This window comes from Amblyomma mixtum, chromosome 7 (genome assembly GCF_055824585.1).
Source record: "Amblyomma mixtum isolate Tamu chromosome 7, ASM5582458v1, whole genome shotgun sequence".
Classification (NCBI taxonomy): Eukaryota; Metazoa; Arthropoda; class Arachnida; order Ixodida; family Ixodidae; genus Amblyomma; species Amblyomma mixtum.
The window spans coordinates 20113943-20137497 of NC_143018.1; the positions used below are offsets into that span (position 1 = coordinate 20113943).

Sequence of the window (23555 nt, forward strand, 5' to 3'; positions counted from 1 at the left end):
TTCACTAGGGGTGTGCGAATATTCGAAATTTTCGAATATATTTCGAATATTATATTTTTAGTATTCGTATTCGATTCGAAGTCCAAGTATTCGTGTTGTTTCGAATAATCGACAGGACGCGAATATTCGTATCCTGCCGAATATTCTATTGCGAGCACCGGCGTTCATTTCGGTCCGCAAGTCCTATCGACAGAGACATAACAACATGGCGGCGCCCAGAGCAATGCGTAACGTTGGGCCATGCAGTAGCTGACTGCACTGGTGAGCTTCTTTGTGGCTATACCTGCGAAGCTGGTATAGTCAGAGCTGTGCACGAAATACCTCGCAATACGAGCCAGTTCAGTGCCAATTGAGAGGGCATTTTCTGTGGCTGGAGAAGTTGTTTCAGCTAGAAGGGAACTACTACTGCCTGACCATGTGGAGCAGCCGGTTTTCCTTCATGACAACCTTTTATGTTCATCCCAGCAACGCGCTTTTGTGCTTATGGCAAGCTAGCCTTTATCAATGCCGTGTACTAGCCATCTTCTATGATATTTCCACTCTTCTAAAAACAATGTTCGAGACTGATATTTTCTGTGCAGCCACACACACCTTTTGTGCTCATTTCATCAATGATAGTTGAACTGTGATGTTCTTGGGTGCTCAAATAAATGTTTTGTAGTGGTTAAATGCGTCTGTCCTTGATTATTCGATTCGATATTCGGAACCAAGTATTCGTATTCGATTAGTATTCGAAAAATTTGATATTCGCACACCCCTACTATTCACACAACCCTAGCTGCCGCGGTGGCTCAGTGGTTACGGCGCTCGTCTGCTGACCCAAAAGACACGGGTTCGATCCCGGCTGCAGCGTTTGAATTTCTTTGGGGGAGAAATTCTAGAGGTCCGTTTACTGTGCGATGTCAGTGCACGTTAAAGAACCCCAGGTGGTCGAAATTTCCGCAGCCCTTCACTACGGCGTCTCTCATAGCCCGAGTCGCTTTGGGACGTTAAACCGCATAAAACCAATCACACAACCCTAGTTGCAAGGAGGTTTATGAAAATAAAGAGAAGGCACGGTAAATGTGCCACGAAGCTTGATCTCCACACTTGGCCACAGTTGGTGCAAGGAGGGAAAGAAAAGAGTTATGAGGAAAGGCACACTAACTGTCCCATAAAGTGGGAACGGAGGTCTCGGGGAAAGTTTGGTCGCGTTTAGCGTTTTAAACAGGTCGTTACAAGGATATGAAAAGTGTAGTAACTACTCTGCAAAATGCAAATTGTTTTAAAATTGTACGCTTCACACAGCCCCTTGCAAAAACACAGCTCACAACAGGTTTTTGCAACCCCCTTTTATTCAACATTTCTTATCCCCAAAGGGTCAACAAGAAAAAACCCATCCACCTCACGCGGGCTTGGCCAAGAATGCACAAACTGCACCAGCCAGCCAGGGTGGGCGGAACAACAGCATTGTTCATCTAGGAAAAAAGTTACAACCACAGCTCGAGAAATCACACACAAGCAGGGGGAGGTAAAGGGAAAAAAAAAAAAAAAAAACCTTGAATATTCGACGCTATTTCCTCGGCACGTCAACAAAGCCGACCCTCTCCGTGCCAAAACATCTCGATTTCATTTTCGTCTCTCGTGGAGGGGGGGGGGGGGGGGGGGGGGGGGGAAATGCGCCGCAAAACGCACACACACACGCACACCATCCATGCTCTTCAGAAAGAAAAGGGTGTCGCTCTCACTGACTCACCATTGCTTCACCGCCAACCACCTAAGAAGACACGGATCATTATTCCAAGGGCTTGCATAATGCACACCTAAGCTTTGCCGTGTTCAAAAGGAAACAAAACACGCAGCAAACAAACAAGGCAGATAAATAAGTGACAGCCACCTCCTCCAAGTTTGCTTGTGTTCACACAATACGAGCGCGGCGCATAGAATACACAACTCTCGAGGGTGCGTGACCCTTTGTTTTTTTTCTGCTTGTCTCGAAGGAACTAAGAGAACGGAACAGAGCAACAGAGAAAAGATTGTCACGCTTATGCTTTTCAAACTTCGCTTTTCACCATATTGAGGTTCCAGACCAACCGAAGCTTAATGCCAGGAAGCACTTGATTACAATCAAGATAACACAAAAATTTGTCTGCTAAGGGCACATTCAGCAGCGCTTGATTTATTCACTCATCTGTTAGCCTTGCTTGCATCATTCTATGGCATGCCATCTTTGTTATAAAAATGAAAACTGAGGTTGACCATGGCTTTCCCCTCAGTGCAGTCTTCATTCTATTTTAATTTCTTTAACACAGATGGCACTACTGCACAAAGTATTCACACCACTTTGCAAATGCATTGATCACATAATTGAATCTCCCTTCTTTTCACACATGAAAAATTTCTGGTATGTTACCAACCTAATATTTATGCATTAACATTATTGTTGCTTCTATGAAGTCCCCACCATGGTTTTATACTCTCAGCATTTCCACTTGTGACACTCAAAGCTACGAGGAAACCATCTTTGGGGGAGAAGTAAAAGCAGCAAGATTTTTGCACTCCCAATTCACACGAAACAAACTGCTCTAACATTAAGGCAGCGCTTACAACACCCACTCTGCACTACGAGCTGACAATAGTGCTTGTCTGCATATGGAGAACAGGTACACAGGAAACAGCCATCACAAATTCAAGCTTGATTCAACGGATCTGCAATGCATTAATCGTTCAGGCACTACTGGGTGCTCGTTTCTCTGTACTAGACATGAAAGCTATGATACACCGGAGCCAAGATGTCAAAAGGTGGCAACAAAAAATAAATACACATGTTGCTGCATTTCCATGGTCGTTTGTCGCTATTAGTGCTCTAACCCGGTCTGGCAACCTTACCACTCCAGAAAGTAAGGCATAGTATCGTACGGACGAAACCAATACAGGCTATGCAAAAAAACAGCATTTATGAGCTTTCATCAGGTTCTTGAAATGGAAAGCTCTAGAAGGTAATGCTGGCACCCAGGCTCTGCAAGATGGCCTGGTGTTATGTTAGCATGTCAGACATCAGCCTTCAAACACCAAGTCAGAACAAAAGCACAAAAGTTGATGCCTTCACTGAAATGAAAAAAAAAAAATTCCACAGCTACTGACATCAAGTGGGTGCAATCAGCATTTCAACCTAGCCCTACTAAACTCATTTCAATACAAACGCCAACAAATTATTCCAAGGTTGCAACAGAAAAAGTACTTGTGGGAGGACTCTCTGCTACACAAGATTCGCAAACCAGTCTCCACTAAACTGTAGCAACCCGCCTGACCTCATAATTGCATTAAATGCGCAGACATTTTGCAAAGCAGATGAAATTCATTCATTTTCTGATGTCGTGACCAGTGACGGTCCGTTAACTGGCCATCTTCCACGGCACCAAACCTTTGAACATCTACGCAATTGTCTGCACACATCACCAATATCATCAGAAAAGAAGACTGCATCAGCAAGGCAGAGAGACAAGCAGAATTGAGACTAATATAATTAAACAGAAGGAGAGAGGGAAATGAAATCGTACGAATCGAAAATCAAGGATAGGAAGAAATCGGAGGCTCTACAAAAAAAAAAAAAAAAAGGTTCATCCAGCATGGGCGGCACAGAGAGGTGGGGGAGAGAGTCAGTGGTGTTTCAGCTCGGAGGCAATTTTGTAGTTGAGGATCTTGGTCCAGTCGATTTTGGTTCGCGTCAGGGGCAACTGTCGGCGCAGCGCCTTGAATGTTGTGTCGGACATTGCCTGGTAGTTTTCAGAAATGGCAGTCTGAAAAGAAAAAAAAAAAAAACCAAACGCGTTAGCCATGTTGTTCCCCGGCTGAAGCTGCTAGTGGACCATTACAGTTGCCGACCGATTTTTCGGACTCGGCGGGAGCCGAAAAATGGTCCGAATCATCCAACAGTCCAAAAAATTCGTGAATTTAAAAAGGAATAACTTTCCTGCAAAAAACCAGCTTTCAAAATTGCGAAATTTGCCGCTTCCCATGTTCCGTCTACAAGCGATAATATTAGACTCTATCTGAGCCATAGCCATGCTTTTGTCATGTCCGCACCCTACCACATCATGATACCGTCTAGTATATCAGGCCGAAATAACAAACTTTCGGTTGAAAAACGATCTCCACAATATTGCTGGCATCTATTTTAGTCCGAAAATTCAAACATTTAGAGTTCACAAAGTCCGAAATATCGGTCGTGAAAATGTACGCGACCTATGAGGAGCGCGACGGTTCCTCAGCAAAGTCCGAATTACTGGAGTCCAAAAAAATTGGTCTACTACTCTAAACTCAGATCATCAATGTCACACGCACACAGCTAATTCAGCAACAGTAGGTCCATGATGACACACTTAAAATTGTCTGTTTTATCTCGTACACGCAAACAGAATACACCTACAGACATTTTTACTTTAAAAAATGGGCAAGCAATGAGAAGATCTGACACAATCATTCTGCGTACTCGGTGGTCACTTGGCTGTAGGGGCCACGCATCTTCCAACATTAACATTCTTATTTTGTGAACATTTCAATCAAACCCTTTATTCGTGTTAGTAATACTTTCAAACTAAAGCACACAAAATTTTAGTGTGATATCTGGAGAAGTTTCTTTTTCATACAAATTTTTTTTCTCTTCTACACCTTGTGAAACACCTGCAGACTAGATAAAATGTGGCAGAGGACTGGTTCAACATTAACTGCATTTCTGAATGCATGCTAAGCATGGTGGTATTCTTTTTTTTTTTTTTCTACTACAAAATTTTGCTTTCATTTTGTGCGAAAGCAGTTTTCCTGGACAAGTCCAAACTGCAAACAAATTGTCACACCAAAAATCCACAATTCGTCAAAATGGAAAAAGGCGTGAATCTCTCTGCATACAGCAGAGTTCTGAGAGCGCAACAAAGTACAGAGCTGCCAAGAAATCTGGGTGAGCATCTAGTCGAAAAAGCCGGAATGAATAAAAATGATTTTTCGAAAAATTTCCTCGATATGCAATGCCAGTGCGGTGCATGAAACAATTCATTTAAGATTTAAGGTGGCGGTTCCACTGCCGCCATCTTGCGAGTAGTTCATATTCTGCCACCAGGCTACGACACTGATCCATCACTGAGAAAGTGTCTACCCGTCTTGCCCCCAGCGACCCGAGACTGGTTTTGGTTGAGATGTTGAGATACGTGTCCGGTCCTTTCTTGACCCGTGCACCTGTGCTGCGTGAGGGTTCTTTTGTTGCTGCGCCTGCCTTCAGAGGATTACAAACGAACCATGGCAAGCCCGGCTGCTAGTCCTCGTCGTGCGTGGGGGGGAGGTGTTGGCTGGGGTGGTTCCGCATGCTTCTTTCTCTGCCTGTCCCTTGCCAATGCCAAAGAGAGTGGGGCGAGCCGGGGCAAAGAGGGTACCGTCTTTGTCCAAACGGCGTCAGAGGTGGGGTGATCCTTGTTCGGGATAAGGATGCCAGCACGGGAACAGAGGACCGTTTCCTTCTCTCTCTTGTTTAGCCTTGGCTAAATAGCCGCAGAAAGCTGTACCGTCGATGTTACTATCTGGAGGGCCTCCTTTGAGGGAATGTGCCGTTTCGTTCTTGAGTTTTACGCGACTACAGACTTTCCTGTTTTCAATGTCGTGACATATATTAGTGGGAGCAAAGAAAAAGAAAAAAATAATGCTGCCCAGCCCGCATCGCAAAAGGCACAACGTCGACACAGTGGAAACTTGGGAGAGTTATTGATAACTGTCGACATAATTGCACAGAGCAAATTAGTAAGTAAGCGAAAAGAGGAAGCGGACGCCAAAAATAAGGAAGGTGTGAAATAAAGAAAATTAATTATGTTTATGTCCCATGTATATATTTCTAGCGTTTTTTTTTTTTTTTCAATGAACCTTATAGTTGAAATCGGTGCCTTTCTTGTGTCCTTCCTTCTGCCCTCGTCTTTTGCGCGTTCAATCACTTCGTCACTGTTGATGCATAGTAATATTAGTAGTAGTCGGAACACTCCTGGTCTAGAGTGTAACCTGCTAACTATAGCGCTGAAAAAAAAAATATTTTTTTATCAAATGATATTGCATCTATGATAAGAAAACTATAACAAAGACAGCTATACAATTTAGTCAACGCTCAGCGTATGCCTGTCCAACCTTATAAACTATGGTTGGTAAAGAAAAAGGCAGAGAGAAGTGGGCAATTGTCAATTTCTGTTTACCCTTGAGATATGAATCGACATTGCGCAAGAGACGTGAAATTGCTATTGAGAGGGTTCGGAATGTGTTTACCTCAGAAGCAAATATTCGTCGTACATGCGGCGGCACCTTGCAACCAATTCCGATCAACTTCGACGGAATTTTGCCAAGGCTCACAAAAATGCAGCATACAGATGCATACCATTCACGAGGCAGACTCGAGACTTTTTTATAGACATTGTACGAAGAAGAACGGGGGGGGGGGGGGGGGGCGAGGTGTGCAGGAATGCTGCCAAAAAAAAGGGGTCGGCTACAAAGCGATAGTTCTGTAGGCACTTAGGACGACCCCCTCCCCTCTCTCGTTTGGACCCTCAACTGCGTGCTCTTATTCATTTTAGACGTACGTCTTTCTTGTACCCAGTTTGCATCATTAGGTTGCTCATTCCCTCCAGAATTTTCCACCGCGTGTTGAAATGTATATCTTTCTAACCTTGCGTCGATTTGCCTCGATTTGGTTGGGTCAAAGATTGAAAAAGTGCGCCCGCGTATGTGTGTGTGTATGCGTGCGTGTCCACGCGCGCGTACCTGGAAACTGTAGGAACAGCTGCTATTTTCACACCGTCTATTGTCAGAAAACTATAGCCTCGTTTACATGAACCCGACTTCGGCGGGTCGAGCCAGGAGATCGAGTTGAGCAAGGTCAGCCCAACTTGACTGCATGTTTACATGAACTCGATTTTAGCGAGTCGCGACCGGTTCAACAGCAGCGGCACCAAGCGTCGAACGGCGCAGCGGGAAAGGGCAGTGGCAGCCGGGAAGATTGCGGCATGCACGGCTGCCTCGCAGGCGCTACGGCGCAAGCGAATAACAGGTTCGCATTTATCACCCCTCCTTCCACTAACCCTATACTCAGACCGGTTTACGTGCTGCCTGCTGTTGGGGTCGAGTGAGTCAACCCACCCCCTGCAGCGGAGTTGACTGGACTCGCTCCCTCGACTCCCGGATCCGACTCGTTTACATGAACCCAGTAACCGGTTTTCAGCTCAAATCCTCCACTCAACCCGTCATGTAAACACCGCTTATAACGTGCTTGTAATCATTTTCCGAGAATTCCTTTTCCTGCGGCGCTAGTCTACCCCGCCTGCAGGAGGGGCGCGCAGCAAGGGGAGGGGGCGGTCCTTTGTGCCAGTTCCCGAAAAGGGGACCGAAGCGGCACACGCAACTCAGACGGAGCTCTCCAGCCAATCACGTCGATTTGTGTGGCTGTGCATGCAGCCAAGTCTGCGAAAGAGAACGAAGGAGTCGGCGCTTTGTCCCCGTGTCGCCGACGGTGGATGTCCTTTGTTCGGGATAAGGCTAAAAGAATAATAACGCAAAAAGAAAGGAAGAGATTTTGCTGCCCCGGCATCCGCCATCGTCTCTAGGAGCACCTGAGCAGGAGCAGGGGAAAAGACAGGGAGAAAGGCGAAGGTGTGGTGCCCCCGTTAATTGTCTCAGCTGCACTGGCCACTAAAGGGGGAGGGGGGGGAGAGGGCTGGGCTGCTCACCTTTCGCATAGATCCGCGCGAGAGCGTCTTTTTCGCAAAAGCGCTGAATGCTACAGGTGGGGTCATATTCGGCAACAGACGGTCGTGGCAGCTTCAGTCTCCACTGCTGTCGCGGCGCACCTGTGGTGACCGAACAGAAAACCGTTCGGTCGACGCGCTTGGCTGGGCGGTCTCCTTTGATGGGCATGTGCTGCTTCGTTCTTGAGTTGTACCCGACTTATATACCACATGGATTCATTTCAGCGGTGGAACATGGCGCCCTCTGAACCACGGCATTCGTTTGAAAGAAGTGCGAGTCTAGTTCAGGAAAACTGCACCTGCTCCATGGTTAGTGCTGAAATAGTGCAGCTGCAGCCGCCATGGAAGCAGATGATGGTTTGCGGGTTGTGATAAACGGCGGAGACTCAAGTAACTTTCACTCGTCGACAAGCTAGAACGCTGCTCGAGTTCTCCAAAGAAACGGATCGAGGCTGGTTCATGGCAACATGTTATTGTGATGTGCGGTTTGCACATTTCTTCATGAGATACGAGAGGTTGGCTGCCGCTGATGTAGGCTGTAAACAGCTGGCTCCAATTCATTGGCATCGCAAAGGCTGGCGACGACCAGGCCTGCACTCGACCATCCGTTTTGGAAGCAGACAGTGCCAAACTGCGCTCAAAGTGCCGGAACTAGCGGTACACACCCGCCGCACCGCCGCTGCCGCAGAACTTTGCCGAACTGGTGTGCATTGAGTGCAGGCGAATCGAGCGCTCTCCAACTTCCCCTCCACAGCGCTAGCCGGAACAACGAACAACCGGCATCACGAAGCGAAAGCCTGTCTCTTCCCTTTCGTGTCGCTTTAGCAATGCCAAAGCTGTCCTCGAAAAATAATACGACGCCCAGAATGCGTTTCGTAGCGTCAGGTGAAAAAAATTGGCAGTGGCTTAGCTCTGCTATGCCTGGATATACGTAGCGTCAAGTGATCCGGTGTTTCGGCCGCACGTTTCGCCTTGGCTGCTCGACGGCAAACTGCCAGGCGACAACCTCGGGATCGGAAGAATTTACATTTTCCAGTCTTCTGCGCCGTTTGGCAGCGGCTCGACTCTCCTTAGCTTACCAGAGCTTACATGTTGAGCGCGACCGTCATTTCTCCGCGCACCCTCCTCGCGCATGCGCAGTAGCGCGCGGCGCAACTGTCGTAAACACGAGGTCACGCGTCGGAGAGGAGCGCACGCCGGCGGCGCCGGCAGCGAGGAGCTCGCACTCGGCTCTGACCCGCGTAGTGTGGCTTTACTAGCTTTACGCTACAAAACAATCCAGCAAAGCAATATGGCGGAAATCTGCTTGGAAGTTCGACACACACTACATAGGGCAAAATCGAGGGAAACGTGCTAACATCGTAGAGGTATCGTTCCCTCTCGTGAACACCTCCTGATTGTAAATTTTTAGCAGCGCCACACTCGTTATTTTTTTGAACTGTGATTATTTAGTACACGTGCATGTGTGTAGATGGCGCTACTTACTAAATTTATCTACATTTATCGCATGTCGCTGCGTTATTGCTATTATTGTTTGTATTCTGTGGACTTTGTTCTTGGAAATTGTTACAAGTTGATTAAAGGAATGAGAGACCGACATTTTAAGAGTATATTTGCCAGAAAAAAAGAAGCCGCGGAACGTTTCAAGAGCTTGTGTCCTTCATGAGGAGAACAAAAAAGGTAGCTAAAATCAACTAGACATTGCGCATTCCCCAAAAGCCGTAGAGTAAAGGCGATGCTTAGCCGCGTAGAGCGAAGTATTAAGTTTCTTCACGCAAAATCTCAAAACTGCCACGCGCTGGTTACCTGAACAATTTTGCATTCCGTTTTTAACTATTTCGAAAAAACGCTAATTTTGATCAGGAATAACTTTTAAACTAAACAAGGCAGACGGATGAAATTTTCAGAATGGAAGGGCGATTAGACGATCTCAAACTGTACAAAAAGGCGCCGCAATGCAATGCATATCCCAAAAGTTATTGCAGATTACATTGTTCTGTTTTCTATGCTTTTCAAACATGTGTGGCTAATAAACTAATCTATACACGTACTTCTAAATGCTTAAATATGTTGATTAGCATCCGATCTCAAAGTATGTCGAAAGATATTTCTCTAGGTGCAAGAGGTTTTTCACAATTTTGCATTTCCTGAGACAAGTTGAGCTCAACTGCCAGTTTTCATCTTTGCGTTTTCTTTTACAGTTGAAACAAATTTGCAGCTACCGTTAAACAAAATGCATCTTTTGAAAGCAGAGAAAAGTAGCTTTTCGGAGATATCTGAACCATATTTATGAAGCGAACGAGCGAGGTACAGTCGACGTACAAATATCACCAAAAATGGTTCCCGCTCACCGTCAGAGTGGGACCGCCACCTTAACTTGGCTTTTCTACTGCATCCTTGAATTCTATTTTGTCATCGGTTTCTTGCTTTGCTGCTTCGTGCTTCGTGATTTCTAGTGGGTGGAGGCTTAAAGGGACACTGAGGAGAGCTCTATTAATATTTTTTTTTATAGCAAAATCCGATAGTTCGGCATGTCATGGCTTTGTTGCCACTTGGCCGGCAGTGAAAGATGCATTTATTTCTAAGAAATTTGGATTCGAAGTTGAAAAAGTTTTTCCCGCCGCTCTGATTCAAACTTGGGATTCTCCTATGACGACACAGGACTAAGAGACATGAAACATGACGTGTGAATGACGTACCGCAGACTCCGTGATTTCTGGCGGCCAGCAGTGCGGCCTAGCAGCAGCCGAAAAGAAAGCTACCGCCGGCCGCACGTTGAAGGCATATATCGGCTATTGCGGCCGTCGCTACAGTCGCTTCGATTACGTTTGCACTGGCGTTTTGCCAGCGTTACGATGGATCTCGTTCTCGAAGTCGTCAACAAAGTTCTCGCAAATAGACACCTTTAGCATACCGTGTACCTTGTTACCGCTAGCGGAATACCGGGAGCCCGCCTACCGCCGGAAAACAGGCGCTGATTGGTCCTGATGCTTCAGGAGCGCACGTAGCTGCCGGGCACGTGTCGCCATCTGGCGACGTCAAGGACATTTGCACATGCATTGGCTGCACCTCAGGGATTTGTGGCTTCTCGAGTCCTAGAGTTGCTAGAACCATTGGTTCTAGCAACACTGTTTTGTCCTATGACGTCATCACGCTTGTACTTGCGAGTTTGGCCTGTGGCGGCGATACCTGTATTTTGGTTCTTGCTCTTTTCTATGTTACAAGAGTTTTGTTGTCAGTATGAGTGGCGTTTTTGTAATCAGGTGCTGGTATTCTGTCGATACAAGCCAACTTCAATTTCTCCTCAGTGTCCCTTTAAGAAGGCGGAGATGGTGGATGTCTCCTCTGGAGGGTGGTGATGGGCAGGGTTGTGGTGGGGAGGTAGCGGGGGGAAGCCCCCTATCTACAGGGCCACAGAGGCTGCCAGTAAGCTTTACCACTGACTGATGCCGAATTCCTGAGCACGGGGTACAGCCATACTGCTTACGCATCAAAACTGCCTTCCAATAGTGCAAGTGTTAGTGCTTTTGTTATCCTTTCCTTAGCTTCGCAAGGCAGGCGCGCACAAAAACCAACTGGGCACGGCACACCAAAACATAAGCAGCAAACTGCAGCAACATGCTTCGGACCACCCACCTGATACTCGTTCTCTGCGTCCTCAACGATCTGCACGAACTCCTTGGCAGCTTGCTGCTCGTTCTGGAGGCGAGAAAGAGTCGAGCACAAATTTGCAGCACAGTCGGCATACAGGAAGTGCCTCATTGCAGAGAGGCCACCTAGATGCATTGAAAGCCATTGCGTGTAAATCAGTACAACTTCTGGCTCTTGTCACTCGAATGTTGAAACCTGCAACGAGCACGACACGCATAATCTAGAGGAGGAGGAGTCTGTAGTGCAACACCTCCGGGCCGCACTATTTTCGCTAAGGCCAGACACCATCTGACAAGAGAAGTTTGCGCATATGAAGGAACAGACCATAAAAAACAAAATTACCGTATTTACCCGAATGTAACGCGACCCCAATTGTAACGCGAGAGTCGACTGTGCGAGGGCGAAACCGGGGAAAAAAAAGAACACGATTGTAACGCGAGGGTCGACTTTGCGAACGCGCAAGATCAATAAACGCGAAAACACGAATTTAACACGAGGAACCGAAATTATAGAACACGAATGGAACGCAGGAAACTATAGGAAAAGTCGAGAGCAGCTTTATTGAAGTACAGTGCCTGCAAATTATGCCCTATCTTCATCCTCGCCACTGATGTCGCCGTCGCTGTCGTCATCAGAGCTGGACTCCTCTTTGAGACTAGTTGTTTCCCACAACAGATCGTCCTCACTTCCGTCGAGGGCGTTTGAAATGGAACATTTCTTAAATGCGCGGCGGACGGTTTCATGAGGCAGCCCGTACCAAGCAGCTGAAACCCACTGGGCAACAGTAGATGCACTCGGGCGTTTCAGTCTCCCTGCAGGTGTTGATGTCGATCCACATTCAATCCAGTCCCAATACAGCTGCCGCAAGCGATCCTTGAATGGCTTGTTCAAGCAAACATCCAAGCCACAGCCGGTCTCGAGGGGTGCGCGCGCTTCTCTTGCGCGCCCCCCTAGAGACCGGCCATGCACGAGCGCTTGGCTTGTGAAGGCTGGCCGCTTGGCGTCGAGCTCCCTCATTTTTTTCCTCCATGTTTCAAGGTGACTCGTTGCTGGCGCGCTCTCGTTGGTGTCGTCTGCTCTGCCTTTTTCGCGTTTGCACTGCTTTCACGACTCGTACTGGCGTGGTTCGCGTATTGGTTGACCGCTGAATTTGGAGCGCGCGACTTTGCAGGAGCAGGTCAATCGACACGCACGTAAATGCGGCACATTAAGCGAGCCTAATAATGAGTGTTTGGTGCCTTTCTTAACATTTTTATACCTAGTATTCGAATGTAACGCGGGGGGTGACTTTTCACGTCTGTTTATGGTAAAAAAACTCTCGTTACATTCGGGTAAATACGGTACAAGAAGTGAGCAGAACCCGTCTGCGTCTTTAGGAATTTTGCATGCAGTATCCCGCCTGAAAGATCACTGGGATACATTTTGCTTGTACATCACTCAAAATGCTGTCCTATTGTGTACGAGTGTGATGGCTTTCATTCACCAGGCGTTCCACTACAGCAGGCAGACCACAGGAATCATCGCTGCGAGGAAGGGGGACCCACCGTGATGTTGAGGGTGGCCTTGATCTCCTTGGAGCTCACTAGTTGGACATTGCCGTCCTCATAGTAGTGCACCTGCAGGGACACAGAGAGGAAGACATGCAGGCTTCGCATACATCTCGCACGTGCCGCATGCACATAGTGAGCACGCTTTAAGGGGGGACACTGGTCTTGGAAAAACAATTTTTATTAATGAAGTCACAGTTACGAAATCTTCAGGGAGTATGTATTTTTGTGCGCTGAATTTAGATATGTCATTTAATTTCATGTAAAACAATTCCTTGAGCACTTGTGCAATTTTTATTCTAGTATTTTGCGGAGAGTTTTGAAGAAAATTTGCTGCGGGAAACTCGCTGAAATGTAGGCCATTGGGTTCTCTTAACACCAAGGAATACAATAAGGGTGAAATTGTCTTCCTGCCTATCGTAGAACTTAGGTTATAGAGTTTTGAAGTTGTTGCTTCAGAAATGAGAAGGAAAGTGTGTATTCCTGTTCCTGAAATGGCAGCTTCAGTACCCTATTACTCAAGTTCTATGAGAGCCAGGATGATAATTTTACCCTTATTGTATTCCTTGGTGTCAAGAGAACCCAATGGCATACATTTCAGCGAGTTTCCTGCAGCAAATTTTCTTCAAAACTCTCCACAAAATAATTGCATAAAAAGTGCACAAGTGCTCAAGGAATTGTTTTACATGAAATTAAATGACATATCTAGAATCAGCGCACAAAAATACATGTGCCCTGAAAATTTCATAACTATGACTAAAATAATAAACTTTTCTTTTCAAGACCAGTGTTTTCAAGACGCGCACGTTCCTTATACCCGAACTGCAGCTCTCTTATCTTTAAGGGATCTGCACAGTGGTCATAGCACGCATTACCAAGCGGTGTACAGGAGCCAAGTAGCGCAAGGGCTCAATGAGTTACTCTGCACTATTGTTTCGTGACTGAATGTATCAGTTGCACATCATGTATGCGCAATTCGCAAAATGTATTCGAAGAATCTGAGAAGCTGCATATTTGGCATGTTGTCGTAACAATCGATATCAATGTACACAGCTTCTATTTGACGCCCATTGATGAGAGCATACACAAGCCTCGTCCATGCCGAAATGCCCCAAGGCAGCGCAGTCTCAGCACGGAGTGCCGCAGGATCAAGCAGGGGCACTTTTATAACATGCGGGAATAAAAAAGATTCAACATTTTTATAGCCAGTGCAGCGGGTGCATTTATTAGCCAAATACATGCATTGTCAGATTTCCTGAGCACCAAGAACTGCGAAGGCGCTGATTTTGAAATGGCTAAAGACTAGGGGTGTGTGAATGTTGAAATTTTCGAATACGAATCGAATATGAATATGAAGAACAAGTGGCTTAGAATATTGAATATCTGTTCAATACAAAAAAAAAAAATATTTAAAAAAATGATAAACCCGCACTCACCTGTACTCGGACGAGCCCCTTTACGTCAGCGGTGGCGGCACCTGACGGGAAGTTGACCGTCCAGACACTCCTCCAACGGCCATTCCTGAAAAAACCGGGAGTGCAAAAATGCCATTTTTGATTTTCGGACCAACTTGTAATGCATCACAAGCCTTTTTCAAACTGCCCTTCCTCAATCGGGCAACGCATGACAAAATAACGTCAACTGATAGAAGTATTCACACCTATTCTGAAAATTCGGTATCTACAGTGCCATGCCACAGGTGCCTTGCCGACTTCCCCCAAAGATGCTAAAGCTATGCAGGAGCTCACAGGCAATGCTTACGCCTGCTAACGACTCAGAAGATTTTAAGTCGAGGTTTTATTTATGGTACGATCAAAGACTATTATTCGGGAATTAAAGAGTTAACTGCGCGAAAGGGTTAGGACACCAGGGAGACACATTCACGACACTTAGAAGCGCAGACTGACAACTTTATTTTTCAGGAAAATGCAAGCCCTATTTAAGCGCTCTCTGTGACAAGCCGGTATATTGCGCAAGATAAAATTGAGATTATGCCAGCTCGGAATTCAACACTAAAACATGAAAACCATAAGTGAAGCTATCACTGGGCCAGCCCTCCCTGTCAAACAAGTGAAAAATGCTCTGCAATGCATACATGTTTATGAAAAGTGATACCAACAAACAGGAAACAACTCATGACGCGATGAAGAATTGATCTTTCTAAAATTAACAACGCATATATCTTTTTACAGCACTTGAAGCTCATCAATTGAAAATACCTTGAAAAACAACAAAGTACCAGGTCAAAACCAAGAAGAGATTTCCCTCATATTGCTGTAAAATGCTATAGGTCAGGAGCAACACGTGTGACCTAGACTTGGTGCATGTCAGGAACGAAATCATGCTTTCTTCCAAAGAAGTACGCAATTATAACGGTACAGTACAGTATGGACATTTTCACACAGTGTCTCCTCACTGAGCCAGGTGACACCCAGCACTGACAGGAGTCCTGCTCACCAGAAGTTCTGTGCCTGGAACTGGTGGTCCTCGAGGCAGGCGACCAGGGCCAGCTCCTGGGCACTGGCGCTGCGGTCGAAGACGGCGCACGACCCGTGCCTGTAGTGCTCACGCGAGTACTGCGTCCAGGCCTCCTCGAAGGCCGCCCGCCAGCTCTCTCCGTGGCCCTCGGGCAGGGCCCCGCCCCCGTCACCGCTGGAGCCCACCGGGTGACTCTGGTAGTCGGAGGCCTCCTTGCGCAGGTGGTCGTACCGGAAGGACTGCCGCGTGCGAGGGTCGTAGAACCGGCTCTCGCCCAGGTCATTGTAGTGCGTGACGAGCGCCTGTGCACACACAGGGAGAAAACACGGCAGCTCTAACACCAGACGAAAAAGGCTCTGCACAGAACTTCGCGCATCTCGGCGACTTGCACAATGGCGACAGGCACTAAAGCCAAAGACTGCCAAGTCCAATACAGTGATTGTTCAACAAGCGAATGACTGGGGCCTCATCATCACCATCAGCCTGACTATGCCCACTGCAGGGCAAAGGCCTCTCCCATGTCTCTCCAATTAACCCTGTCCTTCGCCAGTTGCAGCCACCGTATCCCCGCAAACTTCTTCATCTCATCTGCCCACCAAACTTTCTGCCGCCCTCTGCTATACTTGCTATGCTTGACTGGGCCTAATCAGGCGCAAATATTACGTACAAGATAAAGCAGTATACACAGTAACAACTGATCTCTAGAAACTCCGCTAAATGCACAAGCACGGATGGATGTCACGATCGTGCCTTCGGTTTCGGCAACCTTTCAAAGTGCTCCCAAAAACCATTTCACCGCTGTACAGACAAGGACTTTTTCTTCTGAAAACCACGAATTGAGAGAAATATCACAATGAATTTCTCTGCCCAGTACTGTCTCACAGAAGTTTTGAGGAACAATGTGAAATACCATTTTGACACGACACCTGATAAGACGCAGGTTGCAAACACTTTTGTCAAAGAACTTCACCACACAATGGACTTCGAACGTAAACCTTTGAAAATTTAAGCACGTAACTAATGTCCCCGCATGTCTTAGGTATGGTAAAAAAAGTCCACAGGCTGCCTTGAAAGGCCAGCAACAATTAACTCAGACAAGGACTTTTAGACGAGTGCAGACATCATTAAATTTGGTCATGCGCTCCACAAAAAACGAGCACTTTGTAAATTTCTGCAAAATTCTGTAAAGGTGAAAAGATAATGATATGCATAGACATGGAATGGTGGCGCAATGCCACTGCTGTCAAACTGCACGTCCAACCAGACCAAAAACTTTCAGCAAGGCCACAGAGCCACAGAATTGTTGGAGAGCATACAGGACTCGAAGACAACATGACAGCACAGAGAAGACAATATAGGGATACTTGCCTTGTGTTCAGAGCCCTCAATCTCTACTGGTGTCAGCTGATCTTTGTTGTATTGCGCAAATGCACTGCGGAACAAAAAAATTACGGGACAATCAGACCTCTGATACAACAATTCTGAAACAGCAGCTGGATTTACCGTCGACAATTACTATGATGCTCTTACTCTGAGGAATGCTTTTACTCTAGGCCGAGGCTTCACACATGCAACAGAATTTTTCTGGAGGGTGAAGGCAGACACAAGTGGGAACTCTATTCCAAGGTTCATTCTAGGCTGCCATTACATTTTAGGAAGGAACAGTGGCGTTTGTGAACTAAGCGAACTGGGCTGTCCCTCACCTGGATGCCTTTTCTTTGAGCAGTGTGTCATTGTTCAGGAGCAGGCGGACATCGTTGAACACCTCGTTGAATTCTCCCGGCGGTGCTAGCTGGATGAAGTCCGACACTATGCGAACCTGCACAGCAATGTGAACAGTCCGTCCTCAATGGCAATGCAGCATTTGCAATACATTTATACAGCGTGTGGTCTTACATGCTTCTAAGATGCCATTAACAACTGTTAGCGTTAAATGGGTGTGACCGCGAGGAAACCTGTTGCAGGGAAGATATCAGAGATGTCCTCAAGGCCAGCTGGTTACTCAAAAACACCAGACAAAAATAATGTATGATAAAAGACATGACATACTGCAGATTTGGGAGGCCCAAGGGCATCAAGATTTATATCCTGCTGTTCTAGAACTTAATGGCTTACTATTTCATAAAGCATCATTTGCACATTTACGAAAATCGCAATACTAATGTAGACACCCACTCTCCTCAGCCTCAACATGGCTTTTCATAGATGCCATAATGAGTAACTTTGTGCTTTTCAATCCAAGAAGCGTGTTTGGACGCACTTTTTCTCGGCCTCAACGTGACTTTTCATGGGTTTTGTAACGAAAACTTGATACTTTTCAATTAAAGATGCATATTACCCAGGTATAGAAAAATTTTGATAGACTTATTGATATAAGTTTGTCACACGCTTGCAAATTTTGTCAAAAGAAAAGCTGATATTGGGTTTCCCGACAGAATTCCTGCATGCTGGGGATGGGCTGTTGGTATAAACTGTAGCCTACACCCTCTCAAGCAATTTTATGCTCACCCGCGTGGTCAATTTAACAAGATATGTGTTTTAACAAGAACAGTCATGCTTAATGCACAATACCCGAATCGTTGCACATCAAAACTGCACCAAAAATTTCAATGGTAGTAAGCAAATTGTGTGCGCACCTTCTTTTATCTATTGGCATTTCAATTTATGCAAACAGTATCCAAAAGAGAAATGCTGCAACTACAAACAAACGGTACCGCTAGGTTCAAAAGCTTATATGTGTATTTTCACGGTAATGGCATGGCATTGTTTGGAACAACACATCTTCAAGATCTATTGACACAAGCGTTGGGAGATGAGGATAAAGCTCCTATCAAAGTTCCCACAGTAGGCATTCTGGGAGGTGTCCACTAAGCACGCACGTCCAAACGAACGCATCAAACTGGATATGCACCCTTGTGTTATCAAATGGAACACCTGCTGTAAGCATCACAAGCTTCAGGCAGCAGCGCAAGTCCTGACAGCAGCGGTTGTTCACAAATGCTTATATTTACATGAGCACGCACTTGGCGCGCATGCACATACTAACACACACATGCACACAAAGGCAACTAACAGTGACATTTATGTACACACGAAAAAAAAACATTCCCCCCTCTTTTTGACATGAACCTGTGGAGTCATCCTGTGTCCGAAAAACCTCGTATTTGAAAACGATTTCCACGGCCACCGTCGACCAACCTGTTCATCTTCCTCCCTTGTGAATTTAGAGCGTGGTGCCAAAGCAAAAATTTATGGCTAGAGAAGGAATGTCATATGCAGGGCTCAACATCCCAAGGCTACACTTGGGCTATGAGAGATGCCACAGTGGAGTGTTCCAAGCCACCGAAGTGTGTTGATGCCCAAAAGAACTGTGGAAGCTTACTAAACAGAATACTTGACCACGAAGGCATTGTGTGAAATGAAAATGCTCCGATATCTACCTTAGTTCGGTGTTAAAGCTGCTTCAGAGGACGTGATTTTAAGGTGCAGTAAGGAAACTCCTAGCAAGGGTGATTGAGAGATGTATCATGCATTCTTTTTAACTCCACTCTCAGAAATAAGATGGGCCGGTGGGGTTCAATAGAAAATTTCTCGATCAAAGGAAAGGGGGGGGGGTGGCCCTCTCCCCTCCACCGCCTCAAATCCACCCTGTCGGTGCCGTCTTCTAGCGCAAAGGTCCCCTTTTCTTCGGAGGAAGTTACGGCAGCTCGCGCGACTTCCCGAAGCGAGAGCAGGCGTCGGTCGCGGTCGCGCGATAACGCTGGAGCGTGTTTGGTGCTCCGAGCATGAAGAAAAATAAAAACGGAACGCATAAAAGGGGCGAAGCCAGCGGACAAAGGAACGTAAAAAGAAAAAACGACAAGCAACGACAACGCACCGCCGGCGCCGTGAGCGGCGTCGGAATGCAGCAGAGAGCGACGCTTGCTCTTCGCGTACTCGGGCGCTCGTCGTTCGTTAGCAGGATACGGTCACGCTTTGGCGGACGCGAAGAATGGGTCGCAGCCGCCGGCAGCAACAACACACGTGCCACAGAGGTTGCGATAAAACAATAAGAGAATAAAAACACAGTTCAAAACAAACGGCGGTCGCTCGCTCGCGCGCACCAGCGTGGGAATGACGCATCGTGTAATACCGCTACCGCCCACTCACGACGCTGCACTGCGACGAACAACAAATCGCGGCGAATAAAAAAGGTGTCCTTTTTATTTCACATTCAGAGCACGCCATTTTTAGAAGAAGCCTCTGGCAGGGAGCTTTCGCGGTGAATCAAGCTGCGCTGTGATGAATCAAGCACGCATATTTCAAGGGAAAAACCCAGCAAACGCGACAGAATGGACGTTCGCGGAAGCAGACGGAGCGGTTTTAAAAGTCGTCTGCTTCGGGCTGTGGGCCACTTCCAGAAAAAAAATCGCCTTTCAGATCGTCGATATCGCCCGCGCTTATCGACAACACATCAGCAAGCCTTTGTAAGCAGCGCACCGACACACGGGTTTTGTGCATTGAGATAAGGAGCCGAACAAAGCAGGTGATAGTAACGTGGCCACGTAAGAAAGTGAGACGTAACTAACCTACATCGGGCCGTTGAAGAGCGCGTAGCAGCTAACCTCATCTGATACGCCGCCTATCGACGAAGCGGCCCACCGACGCACGCGAAGCCCGATAGTACCAGATAAGGTCGTTCGCACTAAGAAACCAAGTCAGCAAAATTTTCATCCACGCACGTATTCAACTGAACAATCCGTGTCACCTGCAGACCAACGTACTACGTTCTGCGCTGCGCTGTATGTTTAGTTTCCAGTGATAAAGATTCAATCGAATCAAATAGGTTACATATCGTGTAATTCTGAAGAACTCAACGTGACGGCCTCAGCTGAGGTTATGCAAGCCCGCAGTCAGTGTGAACGTAGAAGGGGCATTCGTTTGGCAATCTCGAAGGCGTGACAAACACAAGTACAGTACTTTCACTTCTGCAGGCAATCATCGATTTGAGCGCTCAGCTAGGTAAACGACCTCGCATAGTCGTGACTAATCGCTCTGTTTTACAGTACTCAGTGTGATCTACATTGACTACACGCGGCCAAAGCAGGTTTCAGTCGTTCCGGAGTCGCAGTACACGACAAGCCTGAGTGCTCCCGCACCTGAAGCACGTATCTGGGCTGTGAGCAAGCGCGATTTCCCCAGCCACGTCGCTCATAAAGCCCCCAAAGGCGATAACGTTTCGTCGGAGCGGACTTTGAAACGCTGACAGGAAGCGACTCAACGGCACGTTCTCCCCGCTCGCAAAACAACACCCACCGACGCAGCATCGTTCCTAAACCGGTCCGCCGATGGCATCGCCGATCGCTAAACAAAAAGCGGTTCCCTGCAACGAGAAAACGCCGACCACAGCTCCCAACCGGAGAGTGGCCTCTCCAATTTGAGGGTGCATGCGATGCATGCCTTGCCGAGCCCAAGGCAACAGCGCGAGCTCGCTTTGGGTTGTTTGAAAACGAGCACCTAGCGAGAGAGCATCGAGGTGGGATTGGCCCCCCTCTTGCTTTTGCTGTTTTTTTAAGCCTAACCCGGCGAAGCTTTGGAAAACTCGGCTCGAACAAGTGGAGACGAGTGGAACGGATTCCAAATGAACGGTCCGGTGGAACGCCCCATTCATGAACGAAGGAGCCGGAAAGACACCTGCAACAGTCACCACAGCGGCGCTCGATAAGTGATATCACCGGTGATCGCTGCTCTATGGGAGTCGGACAACCGCTGTCAAAAGTTCGACATGCGCCGCCAGACCATTGACTGGCCTAGACCACCAGTCGCACTTGACGCTCGGCACATATTCTACGAATTCGCATCACGCAAGAACGCTGCGGAAGCGTAAAAAGTTGCTGAAAATACCTTTTCTTGGTCGGATATCGGCTCATCGTAGTCTGACGCCATCTTTACACGCCTGCGACCGAGGAATCATGGGATCGCACGACATCCTGCGTTCTTCACACTAGGGGCGCTGCAGGTCAATCAAACAAGAGCGCGTCAGGTGCGTCCTTTATTCGAAAATTTTCGCGCCCTTATAGAGGAGTTTTGAATCGCGATTAATGCGGTGACTTAAAAACACAATACAGTCGCTAGGTTTTTCGTCAAAATGTCGCCTGCTGAGTCTGTATATTTCTTAAAATTAACGTCAACGACCAAATTAAAAGCTAAATTTCAAATTAAAACTGTATTGTCAACCGTAAGTATATGTACAGTTTGCGCGCAGATGAAACAACTGGCACACGTTCGATGTAAAAAATGAGGGCGTAACTTCAGCCTTGGCCTGTATATCAACTCTACAACTCATTTGAGCCGGCACCTGACACTCTCAACAACTGCGCTATAATAATCATAGAGGGAAACAGCCGACTTTTTTCGACCGTCCATCGTTTGCACAAGTTTGAATATTTCTTTGGGACGCCGAGATATATTGTTATTTCAGGGGCTGTTTATTACTTTTTAACCTCGGAGTTCGTCAAGTAATCGTTTATTTTCTCCCGCAAAAGCCAGTAATTCAGCGCCTCGATGTCGTAGCTGCCGCTTTTTTGCCGTTCCTGAAGCTGGTCTATTGGGCTAGTTGGTGCGTAAACGACCCTTCGAAGACGCTAAAATTTTAGCGCTTCCGAAAAACAGTTTCCGGACCAAAAGAAAGATGCAGATGAATACTTCTTACAAGTCTAGTTTTACCGATATGCTGACTTAAATTATGTAGTTCTACGTACATGCATGGATACGAGGTATAGGCGCAATAAATTTAGAAGTTTAGCAATTATTAAATTTACGTAATTTATCAGTTCCGCCCTCCCCCTCTTTTTTTTTCATTAATGTTCATTTGCAAAAGCAACCAATCACTGTACTGTTTATTTCCTCCTTTCTTTTCCAAGAGGACTTTATAAACCTTTCGCTCTCACTTGGTCGTATATGTCGTCCGCCACGCAAGAGAATGATGGTGTGGCACGAGTTTTGACGAGTGGACACTTAGAATAATTTCTGGCAGTGACGGCTCCAAGGGGAGGCGAGGGGTGCTGGCCGCCACCATTAAGATTTTACGGTCCTTATAAAAATATTGCTCAGCGCTTCATTCAACCCTCAATGGGCCCTTTCACTGGTCAGAGAGTATCTGAAGCTATCTCCCATGTAATTGGTTCATTTATTATTCTTTTATCTTTGTAAGCAGCATTGCCAGAACGACATCATAACTCCCAAAGATTTGACCCTCTACCCCGCTATGTAGACCCTGGAGGCTGGCGCCGTTCCTGATTTTCTAACTTACCAATCCTAGGTGCGATTAGTCGTCTCGGCCATGTCTTGCACAATGAAAGACGTGGACACAAAAAAAAAATCGGCGTGCTAAAGGATTAGAAATTTGGAGTGATGGGAATAGTTGCATCGCCTATGGACATACAAGCTAACTCTAGCAATAGGCTCACGGATTAAGGTGTGGTTTTGTGCTGCACAGAGCTGGCAGTTGAAGTTTGGCAGTAATCACGAGCGATACTTGAGTCGCAGCGATACAAGTCACTTGCATATATACAGAGGGCAAAATGCATGTCTAGAACAAGCGAACTGTCTGTTCCACACCTCCCAAGGCCGCTGCGACCAGGAAGTCTAAAATCGATAACGAAATCCTACAAGTTTAACTGCACATGCTTACATCCAGACCAATTTTATCGAAATTTTTTCTATAGATATCGCGTGTTCAGCCCGAACTACGCCCAGAACGTGTTCTAGACATGCGTTTTGCCCTCTGTACGTGCTAACCCTTCGTTTGAAGGTGATATAAGTTTGATAACTACTTACAGATTTATTTATATGAAAGAAACCAACAGTCACAGAAACCAAATAACATAAGGAAATGTTTCTTTTTTTTTAATTATGGTGTTGATCTGTGAGAAATTAATAATGCAGTCAGTTTATCATGAATGATAATTGATTAGAAAGTAATCAGCTTATCATGAAAGATAACTGATTAGAAAGTAGAAAACAATACAACAACTACTCTATTAATTTCCTATAAATAAACACAGCTAATTTAAGAAAAGCAGAAACGTTCACTTATGCTCCTTATTTTCAGTGACTGCTGGCTTCTTTACGAGCCCTTCAATTCCGTTTT

At 46.5% G+C, this 23555-nt stretch overlaps 1 protein-coding gene across 1 annotated transcript; it reads right to left on the reverse strand.

The window, feature by feature from the left end:
* Positions 1–1316: 1316 nt before the first annotated feature.
* On the reverse strand, positions 1317–21372 carry cpa (F-actin-capping protein subunit alpha). Its single transcript, XM_089551823.1, has 8 exons — positions 21308–21372; positions 17128–17243; positions 16793–16856; positions 15404–15726; positions 14383–14467; positions 12944–13015; positions 11385–11447; positions 1317–3779 (listed from the first exon to the last, which is right to left on the reverse strand). The coding sequence occupies exons 1-8, from the start codon at positions 21347–21349 to the stop codon at positions 3639–3641; spliced, it is 906 nt and encodes a 301-aa protein (XP_089407949.1). The 5' UTR covers positions 21350–21372; the 3' UTR covers positions 1317–3638.
* Positions 21373–23555: the final 2183 nt, after the last annotated feature.

Excerpts from the sequence above, each read along its gene's own strand:
- cpa (XM_089551823.1), bottom strand. The coding sequence starts at position 21,349 with ATGGCGTCAGACTACGATGAGCCGATATCCGACCAAGAAAAG. Across the intron at positions 15,727-16,792 it reads TTGAGGGCTCTGAACACAAG|GCGCTCGTCACGCACTACAA; the intron begins GCAAGTATCCCT and ends GTGTGTGCACAG. Across the intron at positions 13,016-14,382 it reads AGGGGCTCGTCCGAGTACAG|GTGCACTACTATGAGGACGG; the intron begins GTGAGTGCGGGT and ends GTGTCCCTGCAG.